Raw genomic sequence first — 23,957 nt, 5'->3', positions numbered from 1 at the left:
ATGGCTAAAGAGAGCTGATGTCATAAAGTGCAGCAGTGGTCTGAAACTCACCATCAACGCTCTAAACTCTTACGGTTATTTGAGAAATATTTATTATTTTTTAATAGAAACTTTTTGTTCTTCAAGATTAGACTGAAACAGGAAAGTTTCTATTGATCAAAACCCAATCAGTTCTTTTTTCCCCACGAATGTTAATTGGCGCTATAGAAATAAATTGAACTGAATTGAAAAGATCTTTAGACCTTCTGTAGAAACTGACCTCTGACCTTACAGCGCCACACTAACAAGCAGAATGGAGAAGAAGAGGATAAAGAGGATAAAAATGAGGATAATGGTGATGAAGAAGCAGCTCCTGCTAATCTGTTCTGATTATTAAGAGAAAACCGACTAATTGAAGGACATTTTTTTTTGTTACCATTTGACAAAAGCGTAAGAAACGCCTCTGATCAGAGGAAGGCCTTCTAACAGAATCCCTGCGTCCATATGAGGAGCGATGATGCAATGCCTGTAGCTTTATTATCTCCATCTCCCAGCTTTAGACCTGGAAGTGAAAGCAGGCAGGTTAACAGCCAGACCGACGGTACACCGGTGAACATGGATCAGAACCATCCTGATTGTTTGCTGGTCTTTCTTCTGGAGCGGCGTGAAGTAGGAACTGGACACAGACGCCCAGGCCCAGTTAGCCAGTTGTTAGCATCCAGTTGAAACCATCAAACTGACTCTAATTAATATTTGTCAGCTGTAGGACTCGTCATAATTGCATTTCTTGATGTTTTCCTGTTTTGTTTTACAGAAAAAACATCAAATTCCCTTTTTTTTTTCTTTTACCAGCGGGTAATTTCAAAATGCATTTTTTATTTAGAGGAGGAAAGCGGGGACGAAGATGTTGTGGAAGAGGACGCCAGGGCGGCAGAAGCTTGGTTTGGTGTAGAAGGCTTCCAGCCGTACATGTTTGAGCCCTTGCCTCGCAACGCTGCCAGTTCTGTTAGCTCTACGCCTGCCGAAGACACAGACGTCCATCCCCGTGAACACTGGGACGCAACTCAATGGGAAAGGAAAGGATTCTGGTTTCAACCGTTGCGTATATTAGCTGCGACATATGAATCAAGATGCTATGACCGAAAGCATTTGATTGACAGATGACTGTTGATATACGATTGGCTGAATTTAGGTGTTCAGGCTGACGTAGAACTACCTGGCCTGCAGAAGATTATGGAAAAAACACAGATTTTAAGACAGGATTTTCTTTTAAATATAAATTTTGGGACAATATTGTCTGATAAAGAGAACATTTATATAGATGTTTAAGCCAGAATAATTTGAAATTTAAATATTACTTCCCTACGTCTTTAAGTATAAGCTTCTCCTCTATCCAGAGCCTGATCTCTTGCTGATCTCCACTGGAATTCACCGCTGGCCGTTTCTATAGGGATCTTATGTGAATCCACAGCGCCAGAATTGGCCACGCCCCCCCAGTGGGGATACGGAACAGAAGGGTCCTTCAGGCTACAAGCTGAGCTGTGAAAGGGGCGTGGTTAGTTTGCATATCAACCAATCAAAGTTTGCAATTTAAGATTAAAGGTTTTAAAGGTTCAGACCTAAATCTAATATTCATATATAGATCTAGGAACCGGGAATAAATCTAACATTTAGGTTTAGTGTTTGTCTAAATGTGAGAGAAAAAAACTCTACATTTAAAGAAAACGTGTTAAATACAAAAGATCTAAAGTAAAAATTCATCCATCCATCCATCCATTATCTTACACGCTTGTCCCAATTGGGGTCGCGAGGGGTTAAAGTAAAAATTGTTTTTCTTTTTATTCATCATAATTATTCGCCTGTGCATTGAATGCGTGTCCATAGCAGGGTCTGTAGCTTCACACGCTAATATTTCATACATTCAATAAATCTAAAACTGAGCTAAAAAAGTAAAAAACTGAGGTTTAGTCCAAACAACCGTGTTACTGAGCAACCAGGGGGTGAAAGAACTCTGCTTTATAAAATAATGCCCAGATGAAAAAGGCCGACATCAGACCTGATTTAGCAGTTAGCATCAGCTGCATCCATCATGGCTGCAGCTCCATCAACGTACAAAATACAAACAGATCCGACTTAACTGGGTTTTTATTCATCAGCACACTTTAAAAACATTTTAAGAAACTCAGCAGAGAAACATCAATAAACCAAAATCCACCACAGGATGGTCTGATGTTCCCCTACGGATGGCGGAGGGGTGCAGCGTCGCCCGATCAGCTCTCCGTTCTCAGCTTGGAGTGACTTCCTGTTTTATTTGGCGCTCTAGAGTCAGTTCTGCTGAACAATCATGTGACGTCTGCTGCTTCAGCAGATCCCAGAGCAGCTGAATGAGGAAGCGAGGCTCAGATGTCCCAGTCTGACCAGCGGATTCCTTTTAACACCGCCCCCCAAAAAATCCCTAAAAATATAAAACTGAAGGAAAGCGATGACATCAGGGAATGTTGTGGATCCTCACCATGGTTGGAGGTAATGATGGTGAGGAGCTTCCATGTAAACCTTTGAATCCTCAGGAGCTGAAGAGGCTCCGGGATGATGTTCCAGGCACAAACGGTCCCGGTGACCCAGGAATGTTCATGTTCACGGCTCGGGAGCCGGGGGGGGGGCCCGCTGCTAACAGACCGGAGCCACGCAGTCCTGGGCCCTCTGGAACACCTGGTAGACGTTCACCAGGGGGAACATGGTGAGCGCTCCCACCAGGGAGCCCGCCTGGATGGAGATGCCACACCACAGCAGCGCGGCGTGACCCGTCTCATGGAGCAGAGTGCCGATCACCACCTTCAGGTAGGAGAAGAGGCCGGTGAAGACGATCCAGGAGATGACCTGCAGGGGGCGAACACGGGCAGCTGGGTGAGTGAGGCTTTTAATGTGAAAGTCCACCTAAAGAAGTGCGTGTCACTACCGGATCCGCACTGGAAGCACGATCCGTACCATCGGCTCATTTCTGCATGTGCAACCAGATATTACCCAGGTGGTCATAAATAATGTAATTATATTACTAAAAGTTCTTCTTTTAAGTTTATTTTGCCGTTATTTTAGAAACATGGCAGCTCTTCTCTCCTCCCCGCAGAGACGACTGGTTTGTTTGCAGAGAAACACGGGATCAGTTCTGCTCTGACAGTTTCTGGTAAGAATGTTAAATAATCCACCTACGAATAATTTGGATCAGTTATAAACAGTAAAAGTAGTTAAATCAGATCAACTTTAAACGTCCACTTTAGAGTTGTGTCTACTTTACCACAGAGTATTAGGGCCAGGTTACAGATTTTATTTTATTCTATTTCGAGAATAAAGTCGTAACATTACGAGAATGAAGTCATCATACAGCAACCTGTTTCAGAAAGAAAGCTTGGAGCTCCGCCCACCAGATGACGGCCGACCAGCTCCACCAATCAGCAACCAGAGTCCACTTTGACCTCCTGCCCAGTTTGATGCTGCTGCTAAAAGATTTCCTGATTGGTCAAACCGATGCTAAAGTAGAACTTCACATGATGCTCCACATTCCTCACTTTAGGGAGTGTCTTAGAAGAGTTGTCATAAAATACAACTTGTTTCTCGACTTTATTCACAAAATAGAAGAAAAAAAACTCTAGTCTGGCCCTTATACTCTTTCGTATTACTTTGTGTGCGCTAAATGCATCAACAAAAGAAATTTCTTTCAATGTCTTAATTTTATCGTCACCCAGCAGAGGGCGCCTCTGTTCATTCTTAAGTAGAGCCTTGCTGCTATTTTAAATGTAGTTAAGTTATAGTAGATTCATGCTAGAACAGAACCATAATTGGATCCAGAATCCGGTCCGGATTAACGGATCCCAGGATCCAGGATGAACTTCCTGTGGTTCCGTTAGTGAATCTAAACTCTGATAAACTCCGGTTCTCCTAAAGGGTCCGTTTAGCGGCGCTGATGGAGGAGCAGCAGAACAGGATAGAAGAAGACATGCTAGCAGTTAGCATGGTGGATGGAGGAGCTTTATGAGGTCATGACCTTCATGGAGCCGAGTTCTAACGTCCCTCTGAGGGGAACCAGAACCAGAAGCTCCTGTTTAAAGCTCTGCTAGCAGAACCAAGGCTCTTCCAGCTCTGATTGGTGGATTAGACTTAAAATAGAGAGCTAGCTCACAGTTAGCATCCACTTCACAGAAAAACAAAAAGTGTTGAAATAGTCCGACTGTCTGTCAGAGCGACATAGGCTCTCTAGGGTGAGAACACTATTCTCTATTTATTCCCTGGATTGGCCGAAAAGGGAAGCCATGGGCCGCCATATTGGTACTCCCCACTCTCATGGAGTATGTAATTACCATTTGACTGCAAAAACAAGCAGGGCTCTGGGAAGACGTTTGGACGTTTAGACATGGTTGTTTGATGATGTAGCGCACAGATTGTTTACATTGCGACCGGTCTAACTAGGGAGTACCAATATGGAGGCCGATGGCTTCACTTCAACCCTGTACAACCAGCAGGCTATCAATCCAGTGAATAAAATAGAGACCAGTGGGCACGAGGCGTGCCGACAGAGCGGCCATCTTTGGTCAGACCAGGCTGCCGTCACAGAGAGACGTTAATTAAAGTATACGGTACGTTATGATTTCAGACACTCAGAACGCGGTAACTCTAAAACGATAAACTGGCCGACTGAAAATGTCAACATTTCAGGGGAAACACGATTAATATGAATTATTTAGTAAATTAATGCATCATTTCAATTTTGTATTGAAGCAGAGAAAAGAGTTTTAAACAGTTTGAATTTCCAAAAGAGGTGAATAATTATGTCATTTTAGAAATCATATAACTATATACATTAATATAAAATGTTGTCTATTTATTGGATTGGATATTATATTAATTAACATTTAGAATATAGAATGTAGATTTCTCATCCAGTTTGACGACAGTTTAAATTGTTTTTAATTTGAATAAATTTGTGTAATCTAACTGAAAAGTCATAAAGTCCTGTGACATGGAAGTGCTTATTTTTAAGAAAATGGCTGCTTTATATTTATTATTAGCCAGTAAATAAGCTCAACCAGCTTTAGATCAATTCATGAATAGTTAATGTGGTCAGAATAAGGGTCTGTTCAAAGTTAAACTTTTATCGATCCAAGTCAGCTGAGAAAAAGCCCAGAAGAAGAAGAAGTCGCTCACCACCAACGCCTTTCCAACGAGGCTGTCCTGCAGCGGCGGACAGGGGCTGAGCGCCGCCAGCGCCAACAGATACGCAGCAAACACGCCTGCAGCCAGAGACAGGAAACCCAAACCTACAGACGACCTGAAATAATGACAAGAGGTCAAAGGTCAGCAGCTGTGCTGCTTTTTATGAAGCCATTTTGGTTCATTTTCAGTTCCTCCTTTGAACCAAATCTTCGACCGTTTCTCAACGTGTGTACTTGTGCGTTCTCGTGTCCTTGTGAAACTCATGATTCTCAGCCTTCGTACTGTTTTAGTTCACAAGAACATGAAGACTTGTCCGTTCTCCAGACTGACAGCCGTCCCAGCATGCACTGCAGCAGCAGCTAACAGGTTAGCGCTCACAGAGCAGAGGATTAAGTTAAAAGTTCTCTTTTCTGTTGCTGTTGTTCAATAAAAGTATGTTTTACAATAATTTGAGGCAAGGATTAAGCGTCACTATATGGAACATTTACAGATTTAGTGCTTAATTTAAAAAAAAAGTTCTGATGTTGAAAGGACCGTGGAAACCAGGGGAGCTCTGAGGCTAACTGTAGCCAGGGCTAACATTAGCCCATCTGCAGCGGCCAGGGTAACGTTAGCTCTGGCTGCTGCAGACGGGCTAGCATTAGCGAGACTATTAATAACAGGAGGTCAAAACCAGTTCCAGACGAGCCGAACGGGTTCTGATGTCATCAGGATGCTTCTCTTCCAATTGACCCAGATTTATTCTGCCTGCTCCCATTCTCACTGAGTCCAGACTTTCCTGTGTTCTTCTTAAGAACGTACTTCGCGACAACAGGAGTCCCTACTCGCGTTCTTGTGAATTGTGAAACGACCTCTATGGGGAAATGCTGTTTTTTTTTTACATCGGCCCTTTGATTTTCCGTTATTCCATCCTGTTCTACTCTCCCATATGAGTTTAGTGTCATTTGGAGCCGTTCTGAAGATATTCCGTTAGGTTATATCCAGTAACGTCTTCCTATGGGCAACGACTTGAAGGCACAAACTAAACTGTTCATCATTTATTCTTTATGGTACGCCAGCATTCAGAACATGGAGGCCAATCACTGTCCCCCAGACATCCACCGTTATATTTTTTATATTTATATTGTTTTATATGACGTCATCAGCGTGCGCCGGCCGCCGTTCCTTCTTCCTGTCCGCTGAACTGCAGCTAGTTTTCCTCTCATGCCTGGAAGATGTCTAGTGCTGCTACAGATGATCTCGCTCTCCAGATGAACGATTCAGATGAGCTAGAATGAATAGAAGGGGTAGAGCGTAGCCGCCTGTGGCCCGGGCTGCCCATCACAACTCCAGTCCGCCGCGCGGATTAAATTAATTAAAACAATAATATGAAAAAATATGAAAACTACATACAATACTGTGCAATATGCTGAGTGTGCAATATACGTGAATAGAATAGTCATACCACCACCTCACCTACTACACGTTAACGTAAAAGTAAATCCACCTGTATATAAGCCATCCGGATTGTACATATTTTTATTTCTTATTTTTATTTTGTTTTTTCATTGTGTTGTGGTACATGTACACTTGCATCTTAATCCTTATTTATCTTGATATACGGTATATATATTGCTTATTCTTAATGCACCTTTTTCCTCCCTGTTTGCACCTTCTGTAACTTCGATGCCAACATGTGACGAGTGAATTTCTCCGCTGTGAGATCAATAAAGCTCATCTAATCTAATCCAAAAAAAATCTGAAAAAATGCAATAAAAATGAAATAAAACAATATGAAAAACAAACAAAAAAAATTCTAAATATTAAATTACAATGAAAACTTTTCTAGATCGTATTTTTTTTATGAATTATTTCTTTCGTTTTGTATTCCTGGATCATTTATATCCTAACATGGTGTCCAGATTTTGGACATGATCGTATTTTTTTAAGCCTCGCTCAGTGGAATTTAAAGCTCTACGTTGGGGGGGGGGGCCCCAAACTCAAACCTCCTGCTTTTTCGATGCGTTTACCCTAAACATCTCAATCGAGCGGCTAAATCGCCTCGCTAGCAGCAGGCTAGCTCTGCTAACAAGCTCATTTTAGAGATTTGAGTTTGAGATCTCCAATATATCTGAGTTTCTGTTAGAATGTCTGCGTTCCACATCTTTTTCTCAGCTTCTGGATGTTTGGACTCATGGAGGCGAGAAGAAAAAAAGCTAAAGGATCATCTGACCGATCAGATGAGCGTCTCTCCGTCTCCTGATTCTCACCTGAGCACGAAGAACATGGCGAGGAAACAAGCCAGAGGGTTGGCGATGTTGCCCAGGACCACAGAGAGGTGGAAGGTCATGTTGTTGTAGGGCAGACAGGTGAAGCTCTGGACGGACGGGAGGACTCCGTTGGTCAGGGCGTTGGAGACGGCGAGCAGCACCAGCAGATAAATGTTACTCGACGTCCAAAAAGTCGGCGCCTCCTCGACTCGGACCTGCTCTTCAGACACAGGCGTTCCTCCGTTGTACAGCCGGTGCGTCTCCTCTCCGTCCTTTGCGGCGTCTGTGCCGCCGGACTCTTTGGGCGCCGCCTCCTGCAGGGGTTCAGTCTGTCTCCGCGTTAAAGCCGCGAAGCTCAACGCCGAGATGGTCAGCATCACAAACAGGAACCAGAAAAAGTTCTGGGCCGGGAAGTTCTCCTCCAAATACTCCGGCTTCACGGTGCCGTTCTCGGTTTTGCACTCCAGCTTGCTGACCCCCTGCCCCAGCGCCATGATGCAGGGGAACAAGGCGCTGAAGCCCTGCCCGATGAAGAACGTCCGGATGTACTGAGGAGGGTAGCGGAACATGAAGGGCAGGAAGGTGACGGTAGAAGTGCAGCAGACCAACGCCAGGACGAAGGTGAGGATGAGGAAGGGGAGGGACCTCTCCACTCCCGCTATCGTCACGGTGTGGGACCAGAAAATGGCCAAGAACACGGACGCCGCCACCGCCAGCGCCTGGATGCAGTGAATGGCGAGGCGCTCGTTAAGGCGACCCGGGGCGCAGTGGTGCGTCACCGTCACTGCGATCGGACCCAGGTTCCCGAAGGCGATGAGCACCGACAGGTACGCAGGCAGGTTCCAGCCTGGAACAGGAAAACAGAGTTAGCAGGCGGAAACGGAGACGCAAAGCGTCCGACAGACGACCCTGAGGCACAGAATCCTGAGATTAAAGTCAGAATTCTGAGAAAGAATTCTGAATTTTTACAGAATTCCTGCCTTCAAATATTATTTTGCCATCAGAGACGCTCAGTCCTTGATAATCTTTGTATGATTTTGTCGTTAGCACATTCAACTTTGTAAAGAAGAAAGAATTCAATGAAAACATTTCATTCGTTCAGGTCTGTGATGTTATTAGCCTAGTAAACTAGCCCCCACCTGCTAGCGGCCAGAATCATTTTTGCCTTCAGTGGTCTAGCCTCGATCAATGCCCCAGGCCCTAGAACTGGCGGGCCAATCACAACGCAGAGAATTGTTTTGAATTTTCGGATGCAAAGTGGGCGGGGCTTTGAGGGCGTGACGCTGGAGAATACACAACAGTAGCATTCACTGCGGCACCTTTCAATGGAGCACTCCATTGAAAGTTAAAAGTTCTCGTTCTGTTGTTCAATAAAAGTACATTTTAAGATAATTTGAGGTGAGAATATTATACTTTAAAGCGTCACTATGGTGCATTTACGGATTTAAAGCGTAGTTTAAAAAACTATATCCGCACTTGAGAGGACCGCGGCAACCAGCGGACCTCCGAGGCTAACGTTAGCCCGTCTGCAGCGGCTCTCTCTCTGCATAGCCGTGTGTGAAGGAGCGCTGGCTCTGATGGCGATTTTTGACTCAGCTTTGGAATCAGTTCTGGAAGGATTAGACTTTGGGTTTTCATTGAAACGTAAGCAGGAAGAGGATCTACGCTCATTCATTTTTAAGGAGGACGTATTCGCCGTTTTACTGACAGGCTGTTTCCACTCCCCCACCAGCTTCCTGTTGCGCTTCCTACGTCACAGTCAGTTGCTCTCATGGGTCAGAGCGTTGGCCAATAGGAACAGACATGGTTTGAAAAACAACGAGTTCTCATGAACGATCTTCCGATGTCTCATTCATCTGGGCCAGACTAAATTCCACATTTAATCTCACATTTAGTCTGGTTTATCAGTTATGCAAGCGTTCTCTTTATTTTTTGAGCAGTGCATTTCCACCAACCAGAGAAGAACAGGAAGAAGAACCATTTTAGGAGCGATGTAATACACGACCAAAGATTTTGTTTCTCTCTACTTATTATTTATGGCAGCAGGAGGACAGCCTTTAGGTGCGTTACTGCCACCGAATGGCAAGGAGTGTAACAGCTTTATCAGAGATATTCCTACAGATGATGTCACATGTATTACCTGACATCGGGGGGGATTTACCATTAGGCAAAACTAGGCAGCTGCCTAGGGCCTCAATTTCCTGGGGCCCCTTATTCCTTATTTGTGCTCATAATTATGTTTTTGATAAAAAATCCTTTCGCTAAAATGTCACCAGAACGCTGATGAGGGGCCCCTGCCTGTCTTTGCCTAGGGCCCCAAATTTCCTAAATCCGCCCCTGTCTGAAAAAAGGAACAAATAAATTTAATAAACTTCATAACTTATTTTGACCTGCAGCTTTGAATTTAGGCAGCTCAGCAAATGTTATTGATTGTTTTTAGTTATCTGATCCCATAAAGTTTCAACTAAAAGGAGCTGAATGGAGAGAAAAAAGGTCAAAGTTCAAAGACAGGAAAACTTTATCTACCGCCTGACTGTTGACAAAAATAAGAAATGAGGATTTAAACCGGTTATTTATTAATATGATGTTATTGGATTATAAAAAGGTCAAAAGATCCAGATTGGACAACAATGAGTAAGTAGAGCTTTAACTTGGGGGGGGGTCACTTTATGAGCGGATCTGAGGTCAGATTTTATGGAACTTAAGTAAATTCTAAATGATCCCTTAAAGCTGCTGCGGTTCGGTTCGGTTCTGGTAAATCGGTGAGCAGAACAGGACCTTCTCCTCCGGGGAGATGAGGACTGACCTTCGGGAAGCTCCCTCACAACCACCGGCAGCTCCACCCACAGACTGTTGACGGAAACCCAGGAGCCCATCGCGAACATGGCCATCAGTCCGTGGGTCACCGCGGCACCGTCCCACCAGCTGCCCGCCATGGTTCCGCTCAGAAAAGCCCCGGATCTACGGATGAACCGGCGGCCTCTTCAACACACCGCCGCCGCTGCTGGTCTGCAATGGACGCCTGTTATGAAAAGTTCCCGCCCCTTCAGATGCGTTCAGGGACGCTCGTTTTCTTTACCGGAGTGGAAAAAGGTTTTATTTTATATTTTGGTAAAAGGACCTCTGTTTATGTCGATAACGAATTCTGTGCTTTTTTTTTTTTAGCTTCTTTAATCCAAATACGGTGGATTTAATTTGATCAGTACAACGGAGTATTAGGGCAAGGCTAGAGATTTATTTTTCTATTCAAGAATAAAGTCATATAATTACTAGAATAAAGTCATAAAATTAGGGAGAAGAGTAAAAATTATGAGAATAAAGTTGAAAAATTACGAGAATGAGGTCATAAAATTAGGAGAATTACTAGCCTGGCCCTAATATGCCAATGTCCAGCTGCCATTCTCCATGCTGTTCTGTTTAAACTCAAAATTACATCCCAATTAGCTCAAAGGTAGAAATTTGATATTCTTCAAACGTTATTTTGTTAATCATTTATCTTTATTGTACTTTGAAGCACAACCAGGAGACTATTACATACAAGTACTGCAGTTTCCTGCATTCTGCTGACAGTGAAGGCCTCATTTGTTTTTCTAACTGCTTCTTTATCTCACAGAGATTAGGACAAAATATCAGAGCTAAGTTCAGAACATAAAGAGGCAATAATTCACAGAGGAATCGTCCTCTCTCTCTCCCTCATCTAAAAACACTTTAAAACACTGTAAAAATGTCCACAGCTGCATATGGACCAATTTATATATGTCAAAGCAAACACAACACGATTTGGTGGTATAACTCTTTACAGTTTTTTTTCAACAGACAAATTTACAGCTATTCATAAACATTACTTTTTCATGACTGTAAAAATATATTGTCAATAAAACAAAATTAGGACCTTTGACAAAACTAGGTTTTCAACCAGGATATGACTGAAAGAAATGGGAAAAAGAGCTTTGGACACCTTCAGAGGGGATGGTCGTTTGGGGCATGGCGCGTGTTTTGAAGCCGCTTGTGGAGAAATGTCCTGGGCCGTGAGTAGTGAGGAAACAGGAAGTGATTCTTGTGGGATGGAAGAGGCAAATAGTGACAAGAAGGTTGGAAGATAGCAATGAGAAAAAGCGGAAAAAAACAGAGATCAGTTAAAGGGGAGTCCAGTTCAGAACAATCCAGAGATGATCTATCCATACATTCCACAGCATAACAACATGAATATAAAGTCATATTCAAAGTCGTTAATCAGGCAGACTCTTTTTACAAATTGGAATCCGGTTCACTTAACAAAAAACATAAACTTGTTGGAGAAGTCAGAGGTGCCAGAATCCTGTGCTGTGGAGACCTGCTAATTAACTGCAGAGACAGCGCCCAGCAGGGCAAAGCAATACAGATCAACAACACTGACGGGATAAGAGTTCAGTGCAGCTTAATGGAGAACAAAAAGATCAGCAGGGGAGTCATTGGAGGAGTTCCTCTAAGAGTTTCTGTAAAAGAGATTCTGGAAAACATAAGCGGTGCAAAAGTAAAAGAAGTAAAACGGTTAAAAACAACAAGAAACGGAGAAAGACCTGACAGTTTATCGGTGCTAATTAAACTCGAGGAAGAGCAATTACCCAGCAAAGTATTCATTGGTTACATCAGTTATAATGTCAAAATCTACAATCCTCCACCATTGAGATGCTTTAAATGCCAAAAATTCGGACACATAGCAGCAGTTTGTGAAGGGAAACAGAGATGTGGAAGGACTGCAGGAGAGCATGAGTACGGAAAATGTGGAAAAGAAGCTAAAATAAAATGCTGTAACTGTGGTGGAGAACATGCTGCTGCTTATCGCGGCTGTGAAGTGAGCAAAAGGTCTAAGGAAATAAAAAAAATGAAATTTGAGCTCGGAATATCCTACGCTGAAGCTGCAAAAAGGATCCCATCTCAGTTAGAAAAACCCAAACCTACAGTTCAACACACGGCAAATTCCAAACCTCTAGAGAAATGTCCAAAAATTGAAGAAGACTCACTAATTGTTAAAAAGAGAAATTTTGTTCTATTCATGGTGGAAGTGATTAATTGTACGGCGCAGACGACAAAAAACCCCCGAAAAAATCAAAATAATAGTGAAGGCTGCAGAAAAATATCTGGACGTAAAAGATTTGAACTGGGAGATGATTGGAAGCATGATGGGAGGACCCATAGGACCATCAGAAACTGGCAGAGTGACAATTACTTAGAGTAAATTAAAATTATAAGGGCAAATGTGATTTAGTATTATGTCGGATTAAGTTACACAGGTTTTTTTTTTTTTTTTTCCTGGGGTGAATCATTTCCTGTTTCCTTGCTTTACTCCATACCAGTTGGTGGCGGTAATGCACAAATTTCACAGGTTTACCACCGTGATAAAACCTCATAAGAAGAAGACACCTTCAGAGGAACACCAAGTCACTGGTTTAGATATGTGGATGACACATTTGTCAGAATCCAGCTAAAAGAAGTTGAAGCTTTCACAGACACAGACACATCAGCAGAGAGGATGCCAACGACAACAAGCTACGTTTCCTGGACTGTTTAGTGAGCATGGAAGAAGCTTTCCTAACCTGTGGAGAACCAAACTGGGCTTTTGTCAAATAAACAAGGAAATCCAGAAGAAACGCAGCAGAACATAACGGTGAGAAGATCAAACACATAAACATCTCCATCCCATATGTTACTGGAGTCTCTGAGAAACTAAAGACGATTTTCTCCAAACACAAAATCCTAGATCATTTCAAACCAAACAGACCCTTAAACAGCAGTTCAATGCAGCGAGGAATGATCTGATCTTTATATTGGAGAAACCAAACAACCTCTCCACAGACACATGGACCAACAACCATGAGCGCCCTCCTCTGGACAAGACTCTGCTGTCCACTTGGACCTTAAGGACAAGAGACACCCATTTAACCAGAATGTACACAATCGGTGGGGGGGCATCTATGTTAAGAAAGAAAAACCAATCTTAAACAGAGGGGGTGGAGTCAACATTCCAGCTTTCAAAAACCTACAATGCAGCGATTGACTTGATCCCTTCTCGCTATCATTTCAATCCCCCCCGACCCTATACAGGGGACATCCTACCTGGGCAGCCAAGCCAACAAATGCCCCTAACGACCCCCCTTTCAAAGGCATAGCCCAGGATTGGTAATTGCAGTCTAACAAAGAACCCAAAATGGCTCCCCAATCCTGACCCCCATTCTCCTGGTTTAATTTGCATGTTTCCTAAGGCAAAGCAAGAATCGAGCTTTGAACTCAACGCTTATTCTGACATATTGAATTGAAAAAGCTTCCTGGATGAGAACCGAAACATCTTCAAACTTTCAAACCAAGTCCAGTGAATTGTTTTGTAACTTTTTTTGAATGACTTTGATCTGGATGACTGAATATCTTCACCAGCATACATCAGAGAGCCAGAAGTATGTTTGTTAGGGTAAGGTTCAGATCAGATTGGTTCAAGAACAACTGCTAGCTTAGTTAGCTCTGGTGTTTTAGCCATAACCCAAAGTACCATAAAGCAATGATGTAACCGTCAAATTACTAGAAGAAACAAAGAATCAATACGCACCAAGCGCTACATATTGCTCTGAATATAGCTCAGATTGAGTTAATACTTAAACCGTGGTGCCTTGATTTTAAAAGAATTGGGATTTGGTGTTGTAATATAATGAAAAAAGTCAGAAGAAATGGACCAAAAAATGTTTATTTTTACATTAAGGACAAGTTTGAACCCAATGTAGGGTCGCTGTCCCAGATGTAGACGTTTCCTTTCCTGAGGTGCCTGGAGAGTGGCTCCATGCTAACCATGGTGAGGCACCGAAAACAAAGCAAAAGTTCCTGTTATTGTTCAGAAAGATCACATGTACATCACAGGACATTGGTACGTGTTTGAGTCATGGGTCCGACGTCTTTTATAGTGTTTCTGCTAAGTTTGTCATCTCTACATCCACCGGGGAAGTGTGTGAATTTTCTATGCCGGACGCCAACAAGACGCTGTTGGCACCTTGAGCAGCTGGATTATCTGGAGCAGGTTGGTGTAAACGTCTTTGTTTGGTCTTCCTGGGTGCCAGCACCAAAGAGAAACCGGGTTTGACCCGGGGGAGAGACAGCTTCAGCTTCAACACCATCTGGGTTGTGTTGAGGCAGCGATGGTCCAAATTTGGGTCCATGTTGTTTAGAACCATTTTTTGGTACAGAATCTCGCAGCGAACTGCCTCCCGTTTCTCCTGCCGTGACTTCCCGTCAAGACGCAGCATCAATTTATCAATGTCCTGCTGGGTTTTGCACGGACCTCCATTTTTAGTCACCACGGCGATAATGTAGTCCTTATCCATGTTCTCCTCCTGCTCCTCTTCCTGGAAAACCCTGGTAGCCTTTTTCGTCTGAGGACTCTTCTCGTCCCTTTGGCCGATCTGGAAGTGGGTTCCACTCTTCGAGGCTTCATCAGAGCTGTTGCCGGAAAAAGCTTCATCTTCCTGGGAGCTGTCCAACAAGCTCTGAGAGGAATTGTTGGACTGCTTGTCAGGTCGTTTCTTCTTGTAGGGATATGCATGGCCGAAGGGGTATTCCGCCATTAAGACGGAAAACGTGCAACTGACTAATTGCAAGCACACATCTAACGGAGGAATTTGGGAAAACGATCCTCCAGGCAGAAAGGTCTTCAGGTGTTCCTCAGTGACGGCAGCGATCACCTTTATGGTTCTCCTCAGACAAGTCCGGATGAGGTCTCGGTTTGTGTGCCAATGGGCGCAGAAGTTAAACACCCCGCTAAAGATTTTCTCTTGCAAAGGAAACTGCCGGAAGACGTTGCTGTCCTCCTCTGGTTCGAGCAGAGTTGAGGGATCTTTCGACCAATCAATGAACCTTTGGTAGAGACAGAGCAGGAACTGATTGAAGAGCGCATACTCCCCTCCGCTCTTCAGGAGCTGCCAGTAGGGGCCGAGGACCTTGCAGTAAATTATAGCCACGACACAAACAAAACTCTGGATTGTGGAGTCGTTTGCATCTGCTGTAATGCTCTCCAAGATGATGTTGGGACATGGGTCGCTAGTAAGTGACAAGAGATCGCCAAAGAATAGCGCAGCCTCTTTGTGATGGTGGATAAGACCTGCTGCTGCCTCAAAGTAGTTATTCAGTCTGTTTGACTGGTTCACAGTGAGTCTGGAGGGGTTTCCCTTCTCTTCACAGAAAGCCACCCAATGCTTCCTGTAGTTCGGTTTTTCTGGACTGATTGGGCTCAGGAGATCACAGGCCATGTGGATGTAACGCGAAGTGGCACTTTCTGGCAAATTAACAAAGTTCTTGAACTTTGGAAGATTATCTCGGCCCAGTTTCTGTCCCGTTGACAAAATGATCTCCTTTTCAAAGCTCAGGATCTGTTTCTCCACAGCATTGTGTAGATCAACTAGGAAATTGGCATTGTAGTGTAAAAATTTCACGGGAGGCACGAGGGCAGTCTCTTCACAGAAGGAGCTCACTTTGTTTTCAAACTCCTCCATGGCGGGAGTCTCTTTGCAAGTCAGAGCATAGTGATTCTTGAGGAGATCCAAAGAAACCCTGTTGCACGTTTCGTTTTTTCCACCGTAAACACTCAACAACTTCTGGACGGACAGCATGGCGATGTCCAGCAGGGTCAGGGATTCTCCGTAGTCGGCTGGGCTCTTCTCTTTGCTGTTCGATGCATTTCGATCCTCCTCGCCTGTTTTGTTAGCATTTCCTCTCTGTGTTTTTTTTCCTACAACCTCCTTGCGTACCTCAAGGGCTTCGCCTTGTGAGATTTCTGAAAATTCTTTCTCTTTGACCATAACCTTCTCATAATAGATTTTCCTCATGCGTTTCTTCAAAAACAGTTTTGGTGATTTCTTGCGAACCAGTTCAAACGGACTCTGAAGAACTTTCTCAATGGCAGCATTTTTCCTGTGACTCCTCGTCTCATAGTTACGACAGTAAATTTTTAATTTCTTTATCCTGGCCCTTAGGAGTTTATACGCTTTCTGAATGCACCCGTCCTTACAATACTCTGGGTTGAAGTTCCTTAGCCAAGTAACGATGACGACTGGAGAAATTTTCTCCCTGGCAACAAAGTTGCTCAGTTCTATAATCAGTCCATTAGTGACTTCAATTGACCGCGCTCGCTCTGAGAAATCCCTCAGTTCAAGAAGATGCTGGCGCTCCACCCCGATGCTGTCACATATTGGGCCAACAAAGCTGAAGTTGACATCCGATTCCAGGAAGGTAAACACCGCTTCAGTGCCCAAGCTCAGTGTTGTTGCAATGCCTCTCTCAATCAAACACCGGAAGTCAGCGGACTGGTGACCAGGGAAGATCTTCTTCAGCCACTCTATGATGGCGAGCCAGGGAAAATTATTGTCCTCCCTCAAAAGCCCAACTTGGATCATAAATCTGTTCTTGCACGGTCCTTGATTCAGGTTAAGCTCCTCGCCTGATTGAGGTCCAATAAAGTCTGCAACAAGCTTCCAGTAGTACTCATCCCCTGGAATCAGAAGAGTTGGAGAGAAAAAATTAAATTAATTTCTGATGATAAAACAGAAATAAAACGTGGATAAAGCTGCACAAAACATCCAATTGCAATCATTAAAATCTTTGAATCTTTTCCATGTTGCTAGTAGGAATGTAAAGAAATTGATTTATTAGATTAACATTTGTTTCATCAGAAATTTATGAAGCCTCTTCATCTGGTTCATGTAGAGTGTGGTACACACCATGACACCAACTAACCCCTTTCCTTGATTGGTCATCAGCTGGTCCCCTAGAAACATCAATCTTTGTACCAAAATATTATTTCTGTGATGATTTGTGGACATTAAGATCTAAAGAGAAGCGCCTTCTCTTGGTCAGACCCTGTAACTCAGAGAAAGGGTGGAGTCTAGGGATGCACGATATAATCGCCCCCTATCGGTATCTGCCTGTATCGGCCTTAAAACTGAATATCGGACATCGGCCACCCCACCGATATTTAATCAGCTTCTGAGTTTCTAAATTCTAAAAAACAAAATAATAAAATACTACTTCTTCTTCTTCCTCAAAAACTTCTTTTTTACAGACTTAAAAACTTCTAAAGACGAGGGAAAAAATATTGATCCATTAAAATATCCCAATATCTTCATATGTTGATATATTGCAATTTAAAAACACCATATCAATCTCTTTTACCAATGAAATATTGCTATATGTCATTGTTATGCTACGAAATCCCCCGAAAATTCACAAAATGTTGCCATATTTTTATATGTTGATATATTGACGCGGTATCGATCTATTTTACTAACAAAATCTCACAAGAATTTGCAAAATATCACGAGAGTTTGTAACAGAACGATGAAATTTCACCAGATTTTGAAAGTAAAATAGATCGATACAGCGTTTTTAAAAATCAATTTGATATCAGCATATGAAAATATTTTTGAGTATATTATTTTTCAAAGTGTCAGAAATGGATAACAAAACTGCTATTTTCAATGACTACTTATTTTTGTCCAGCTTTAACATCGGTATCGATATCGGTTATCGGCTACATGAGTTTTAAAATATCGGCATATCGGATATCGGCCAAAAAAAACATTTGAAAAATGTTGAAAAAAAAACATTTAACCCATTTAAAAGGCCTGATAGCAGAATAGAAGTCAGATTTTTAAACTGTTAAAAGCTTTTTCACTTTTCCGTTTCTTTAATAATTGCAGCCCAGTAATTGATCTAATGTGTGCCGTTAACAGCCATGTCATGAGATGAGCCGAGGCTTCGAGGCGTGTGTCGAGTAATGGTGGGGGCGTTTCCCCAGAGCACGCCAAGGTCTGATTCATTTAGGGGAGGGGCCAAAACTGTTGACGCCCGAAGCCTAGCTACTGTAATACCGCGCGACCGCTTTAGGAAGTGCTTCAGACCGCGCAAGAACTTCGACAGGCATCTAAACAGCCGCAGTGTTCAGTCAGGATGTAGGAGATTGTAGGAGAGTTGCTGTCAGTTGGATAGAGTTTAAGAATAGATTGGTAGTGTTTCTCAACCAATCTAGTTGGTTAAAACTATTTTGGTTAAACAATATATTGATCAATATGTGAACGAGTGGCTAGAGTTGTAACGTTATTGTTAAGTAGCATTGCTGTCTGTTAGCGATAGTTACCAATGTTGGTGGCATCAGCTGTAAGACATTGTCCGTCGTTCCTTAGGTTGTTGATTTGAGACCCACCTTAGACTTTTGAAAGTTGCGATAATACTTAACGAGTGACAACATGACTAATTTGTTTTGGTTTGTCCTAGTACAAATACAGATTGGGTAAAAATTCTGCCAAATTAGATTGGTTGGTTTGACCAAATGATTGCTTGAACACATAACTTCCAACCCGATTAAAAGTAAAAACGGTGGAAAAACTATTATGTTTAAATAGAAACGACTAACACCTTTCATTTTGCTCATCATTGCCCAATTTACACAAACTTTTTCAATGTCTGCTTGTGCTTATTTCACTAAAATGGCAGATAAACAGTGTACCTTAAATGATTGTTCGCTTGAAGACATTTTACACCCCAAAAAGTTTCATTATACAGACCAATCATTAACAATATCAAAGCAACTTATGTGGGGGAAAAAACAATTGCAAAAAAAACACAAATCACAGATTCTATTACTAACTGTAGTTCTGCACTCTACCAGTAGGTGGAGACATATTCACATGAAGCTTCATAAACTGTGGGGATCGTTGAAGAAATTTGCCCAAACTGTTCAATGAGGCTTCACCTCACCATCACTAGTAGATGGTAATATCCATATATATTAATATACTCCTAAATGCGCTAATAAAGTGATTTTTTAAACCATGATGGCAGTCTTTGGGTAACAGTTTTGAACGTTCTGTTTCCTGGAGGAGCGATGTGCTTCCTGAATATTTACTGCTGTGTTTTCCCACCATGCTGCCCTGCATTATTAATACGTCTATTGATTTTAATTGTTGCATATTTGCTGTGCAAAAAAAGTAAGATAAGAGTAACAGGAGTGTTTGAGTCAACAAGGCCTTCAGGTCACAGCAGGAAGGAGACGTTAATGTTTAAGTTCTATTGAGTTTGACTATTTACATCCAAAACCACCCTGTGCCTTTGTTTGCATCCGAGTTGACATAGAAAAAGGAAAAAAAAAAGAAGGAAATGTCCAGAAACTAAAATATTCGATTTCTCTAAAAAAATATAAAATAGATTGATCTTTACCTGCTGGGAATTTTTTTAAAGAAGCACAAAAATTGAGAACATTGCCAAGTTTAAGGGCTGGTTATCCTCCCGCAGCAGTGTGTTGCAGTTAGCTTATCGCAGGTATGATGCAGATATTTTTTATTTATTCCCAACATTGAAGCATGGGCTGCGCAACGTTATTCCACGCCACAACGCGAGAGGGACAATCAGGAACTAGCTAGGATTTCTGGGGGTCCGTGTGTCGGTTAGGGTCTGCGTTAACTGTGACACGCACAAATGACCTGGTTTCTTAGCATGAATCAGAAAGGTGGAATAACTCTTTTTTCCACTTTTACCCGATGTATTCCAGCATCCAGCTGCCATGCACGTGGGCATTGTCAGTTTCACTATAGCTCTGGTGAATTTCAATGGTGAAGTCCTCTGGAAATCTTCAATAATTGTTGTTGATTGCAGATGTGTCTCTAGCCTGGGTGCCATTCCGAACTTAGTCCCGCCCACAACGTTTGAGGTTGGGAAGTTCGGTCTGGCATTGTTCAATAGTAGCGCGACTATGCTCGCACAATATCTGGCGGGCCAATCAAATTGTTGGGGCGGGCTTTAAACGATGATGGACAGATGATCAACAGTAATGTAATCAACCACGTCACCAAAGCGCGCTTGGGCAGCAACAACAATGGCTGCCGCTGGACAGTTTAGGTGAGTAGATTCTGCTATTAGGTCTGTTCTAGAAGATATCGACAGCAAATTAATTTTAAAAGAGGAACAGAGAAACGCGATCAAGGCTCATCTTCTTATTCTAGGCGTGAAACTGCACGCTTTGATTTTTGTTGACAACAACTATGCGTCGCTGAACATAACGTCACGCACTCCGTTGCTCTTATTGGTTGTAGGTCTATCCAATTGAGTGCAGAGGCATTTTTTTTCCTGGTCCGTTCAAAACACGCCCCATAATCACAGCTCTATGGAGCAGCATCAGACTCATTCTGACTAGAATTGAGTAGGACTACGTCAGGCTAGATGTGTCTAGTAGTTCCCATTGATTTAGCTTGGAAAGCGGGGAGAATGGCGCTAGGCTTACCGCACCGTGACGTCACTGCTGGAAGATGGCAGGAGGGAGGGGCTACTATATTTGGGCAAAAATGGCCGCTCCCAGACTCAGTGATTGTGATGAAAATTAATGGGTTTTTTTTACTGATTAACGCTAAATTCATTAAATCACTGCAAACGTATTAGTTTTAGGTATAAATAATGATCCATTTATTATTCCTGCCGACTGAACTTTTCCTTTAAAGAATTGACGACACCTAGGCGGCCCGATATAGAATGAGGTCAACACCTCTGCTTTGCAGGATTACAAGAAGGTTTAGAAACTTGGTAAGAAAAAAAAACTAAAAAGAGGCTTGAGTTTGATGTTGCTAACAGGACAACCGGTGCAGACGTCTACAGTAAAAAGGTCCAGTCTTACTCAGATTAGCATCTTTCACAACTGCTTTTCCATGGAGAGAAAAATCCCGTCCTTCCTCCATGATGTTCTGTTAAAGAAACACAGACAAACGCAAACGTCATTCAAAGGCCTCAAAACAACATCAATGTAAATAGAATTTCTTAAGACCTGTGAAAATCTTTTTCCCTTTAAGAGAAGCAACTTCCAACAAGCAGAAAGGCTCACGCTTCAGAATTTTAACTAAATTTCCATTAGGGGTTTCCAACTGTTTAGGTGCAGGCTTAAAACTTTCCTTTTTGATAAAGCTTCTAGTTAGAGTGGCTCAGGTTATCCTGATCTATCTCTATAGTTCTGCTGCTATAGGCTTAGACTGCTGGAGGACATAGGGACCCCTTTTTCATCATTCTGCTTCATTCTATCTCTATTCTCCCACTCTGCAGAATCTATTAGTTCAATCTCTAACACTATGCTCTATTTGAGCTTGGCCTGTTTTCCAGTGTAGTCCTGTTTCTCTGACTGTGACTAACTGGATGTGCTCTCTTCATCCTCTGACATGGGAGCTGGCTCGGAGCTCGTCTGCCTGGCTGTGTGTTTCCTGGACGGGGCCGCCTGTGGAGCTGGTTGACAGTTGCCTTTTGTATCTATGCTTCTTTTTCTATGTCTGCTTCTGTCTCCTTGAACCCCAGTGGGCCTCAGCAGATGGCCGCTCACACTGAGCCTGATTCTGCTGGAGGTTTCTTCCTGTTCAAAGGGAGTTTTTCCTCTCCACTGTCGCTACAAGCATGCTTAGTGTGAGGGATTGCTGAAGAGTCAATGAGTCGATGCAATCAGCTGGTTTTCCTTAGATAGAAAACTTTGAATCAATCTGACTGGATGATCTGGTTGATCTGGATCTATAAAGTGACCTGAGATGACATGATGTGAATTGGAGCTATAGAAATAAACTGAATAGAATTGAATGTCCAGCAGGTGTCAGTATTCTTTGAGACAGTATCAATGCAGCATCAATAAAGTTTGGCAATGTGTCCAAACTCTTCAAGATGCCTCAGTAAGCCATCACTAATCACCACTGTTAAAAAGCAAATTTTGACATTTATTAATCTTTAGTTGCTACTCGTGTTTCGCTGCATTTAATTTAAACTATCAAAAAGTATACACTGTACTGCATGCACCTCTGCTCATTGGTCCTCAGGAATGGACAATGGTTTATCTATTAGATTAAAGGACATACAAAGGTTCAACACGATTCTTGAAGAGGAGTGAAATCAACAAGAAAAGAAGCAAAAACTGGAATGGTGCACATGTCTTATAGAAATAAAACACAAAAAATCAGAAGAAAAACCATGTTTCATAAAAAGTAGGGAAGCGGCCATTCCAACCGTTGCGTTTCCGAATTCTCCCGAGTGGTGCCCGACTTTACACGAGTGAATAAAGTGAATGTGATTGGTCGATTATCAAGGGGGCGGGATTGTTGTGGCAGAAGGTTCGCAAGCAGGTTTGGTTCAGAAGCATCTTGCTAACCAGTTAGCAACTTAGCGCTAGCAGGTTCCCAATGGGAAATTCCATTGGGACCAAGTAGCACTAAATTGGTGACTTAGAAACGACGCTGTCAAGAAACGCTATGGACAGAGGAAACATGCAAGAGGAGGAGAGTTTAGTGTCGGAGGTCGTGGATGAGTCTCCTCCGTCATCCATTTTTTATTTAGAGGAGGAAAGCGGGGACGAAGATGTTGTGGAAGAGGACGCCAGGGCGGCAGAAGCTTGGTTTGGTGTAGAAGGCTTCCAGCCGTCCATGTTTGAGCCCTTGCCTCGCAACGCTGCCAGTTCTGTTAGCTCTACGCCTGCCGAAGACACAGACGTCCATCCCCGTGAACACTGGGACGCAACTCAATGGGAAAGGAAAGGATTCTGGTTTCAACCGTTGCGTATATTAGCTGCGACACATGAATCAAGATGCTATGACTGAAAACATTTGATTGACAGATGACCGTTGATATATGATTGGCCGAATTTAGGTGTTCAGGCTGACGTAGAACTAACTGGTCTGCAGAAGATAACGGAAAAAAAAATTGAGACAGGATTTTTTTTTAAATAGAAATTTTCTACATTTTGCAACAATATCATCTGATAAAGAGCCCCTTTATATACATGTTTAAGCCAGAATGACTTAACATTTAAATATGATTTCCCTATGACTTTAAAGTCTCATATTTACTAATCAAAGGCCCCATATGCAGAAATATCTAGAAACAAAAACCAAAGAAATCATTTTCTTTTCCCCCAACAATCTAACTATATTCTTCGGTTTACCCTCATTGACTCATTCAATTAAATAAAAGATGGAAATATGAGTAAAATCTATAAATTAATAGAATAAATTCAGCAAATACAGAGTTATGTGTGTGGAAATGCTAACAGTAGCAGAACAGTTAGCATGCTGCACTGTTAGCCATGGGACCCTCCTCTCTATAAACACGCTCTTTAACGGCAATAAAAACTCTGCTAACTTTAATCATGCAAAGTGGAGAATAAATCAGTAGCTGTACGGTTCGGTTCTACTGTCAATAATAGCAGATTTTAAAGCAGTTAAAACAGTTTTAAAATAAACCCACCTTGTTTCCAGCGCAACCCAACCTTCTTCTTCTTCTGTTCTGTTATGGCGGATCGCGAGCAACTTTAAGCTGCATACCGCCACCTACTGTACATGAGCGTGTAGCAACATTACTCTACTTTGATCAAATTGTTTTTTGTTTTTTTTGTTTTGTATTCTATATATAAAAAATAATGCTTTCCATAATCCGTTAATATCGTTTATATTTCCTTTATTTCCCAACATTCCTTTCAGACTGCATTAATGGCCTTTCCTTCCA

At 42.4% G+C, this 23,957-nt stretch overlaps 2 protein-coding genes across 2 annotated transcripts; both read right to left on the bottom strand.

The window, feature by feature from the left end:
- Window positions 1–2,106: 2,106 nt before the first annotated feature.
- On the bottom strand, window positions 2,107–10,482 carry slc52a2 (solute carrier family 52 member 2). The gene is made up of 4 exons (XM_038270755.1): window positions 10,240–10,482; window positions 7,434–8,280; window positions 5,176–5,299; window positions 2,107–2,856 (listed from the first exon to the last, which is right to left on the bottom strand). The coding sequence occupies exons 1-4, from the start codon at window positions 10,367–10,369 to the stop codon at window positions 2,647–2,649; spliced, it is 1,311 nt and encodes a 436-aa protein (XP_038126683.1). The 5' UTR covers window positions 10,370–10,482; the 3' UTR covers window positions 2,107–2,646.
- A 3,652-nt stretch (window positions 10,483–14,134) lies between these two features.
- LOC119773662 lies at window positions 14,135–23,778 on the bottom strand. The gene is made up of 3 exons (XM_038270753.1): window positions 23,700–23,778; window positions 21,109–21,175; window positions 14,135–16,938 (listed from the first exon to the last, which is right to left on the bottom strand). The coding sequence occupies exons 2-3, from the start codon at window positions 21,167–21,169 to the stop codon at window positions 14,357–14,359; spliced, it is 2,643 nt and encodes an 880-aa protein (XP_038126681.1). The 5' UTR covers window positions 21,170–21,175; window positions 23,700–23,778; the 3' UTR covers window positions 14,135–14,356.
- Between the last annotated feature and the right edge of the window lie 179 nt (window positions 23,779–23,957).

This window comes from Cyprinodon tularosa, unplaced genomic scaffold (assembly GCF_016077235.1).
Source record: "Cyprinodon tularosa strain WSP-4 unplaced genomic scaffold, ASM1607723v1 ctg774, whole genome shotgun sequence".
In the NCBI taxonomy this organism is placed as follows: domain Eukaryota; kingdom Metazoa; phylum Chordata; class Actinopteri; order Cyprinodontiformes; family Cyprinodontidae; genus Cyprinodon; species Cyprinodon tularosa.
Note: the sequence above shows the minus strand (reverse complement) of the source record. Positions and strands in the feature narration are given on the sequence as shown.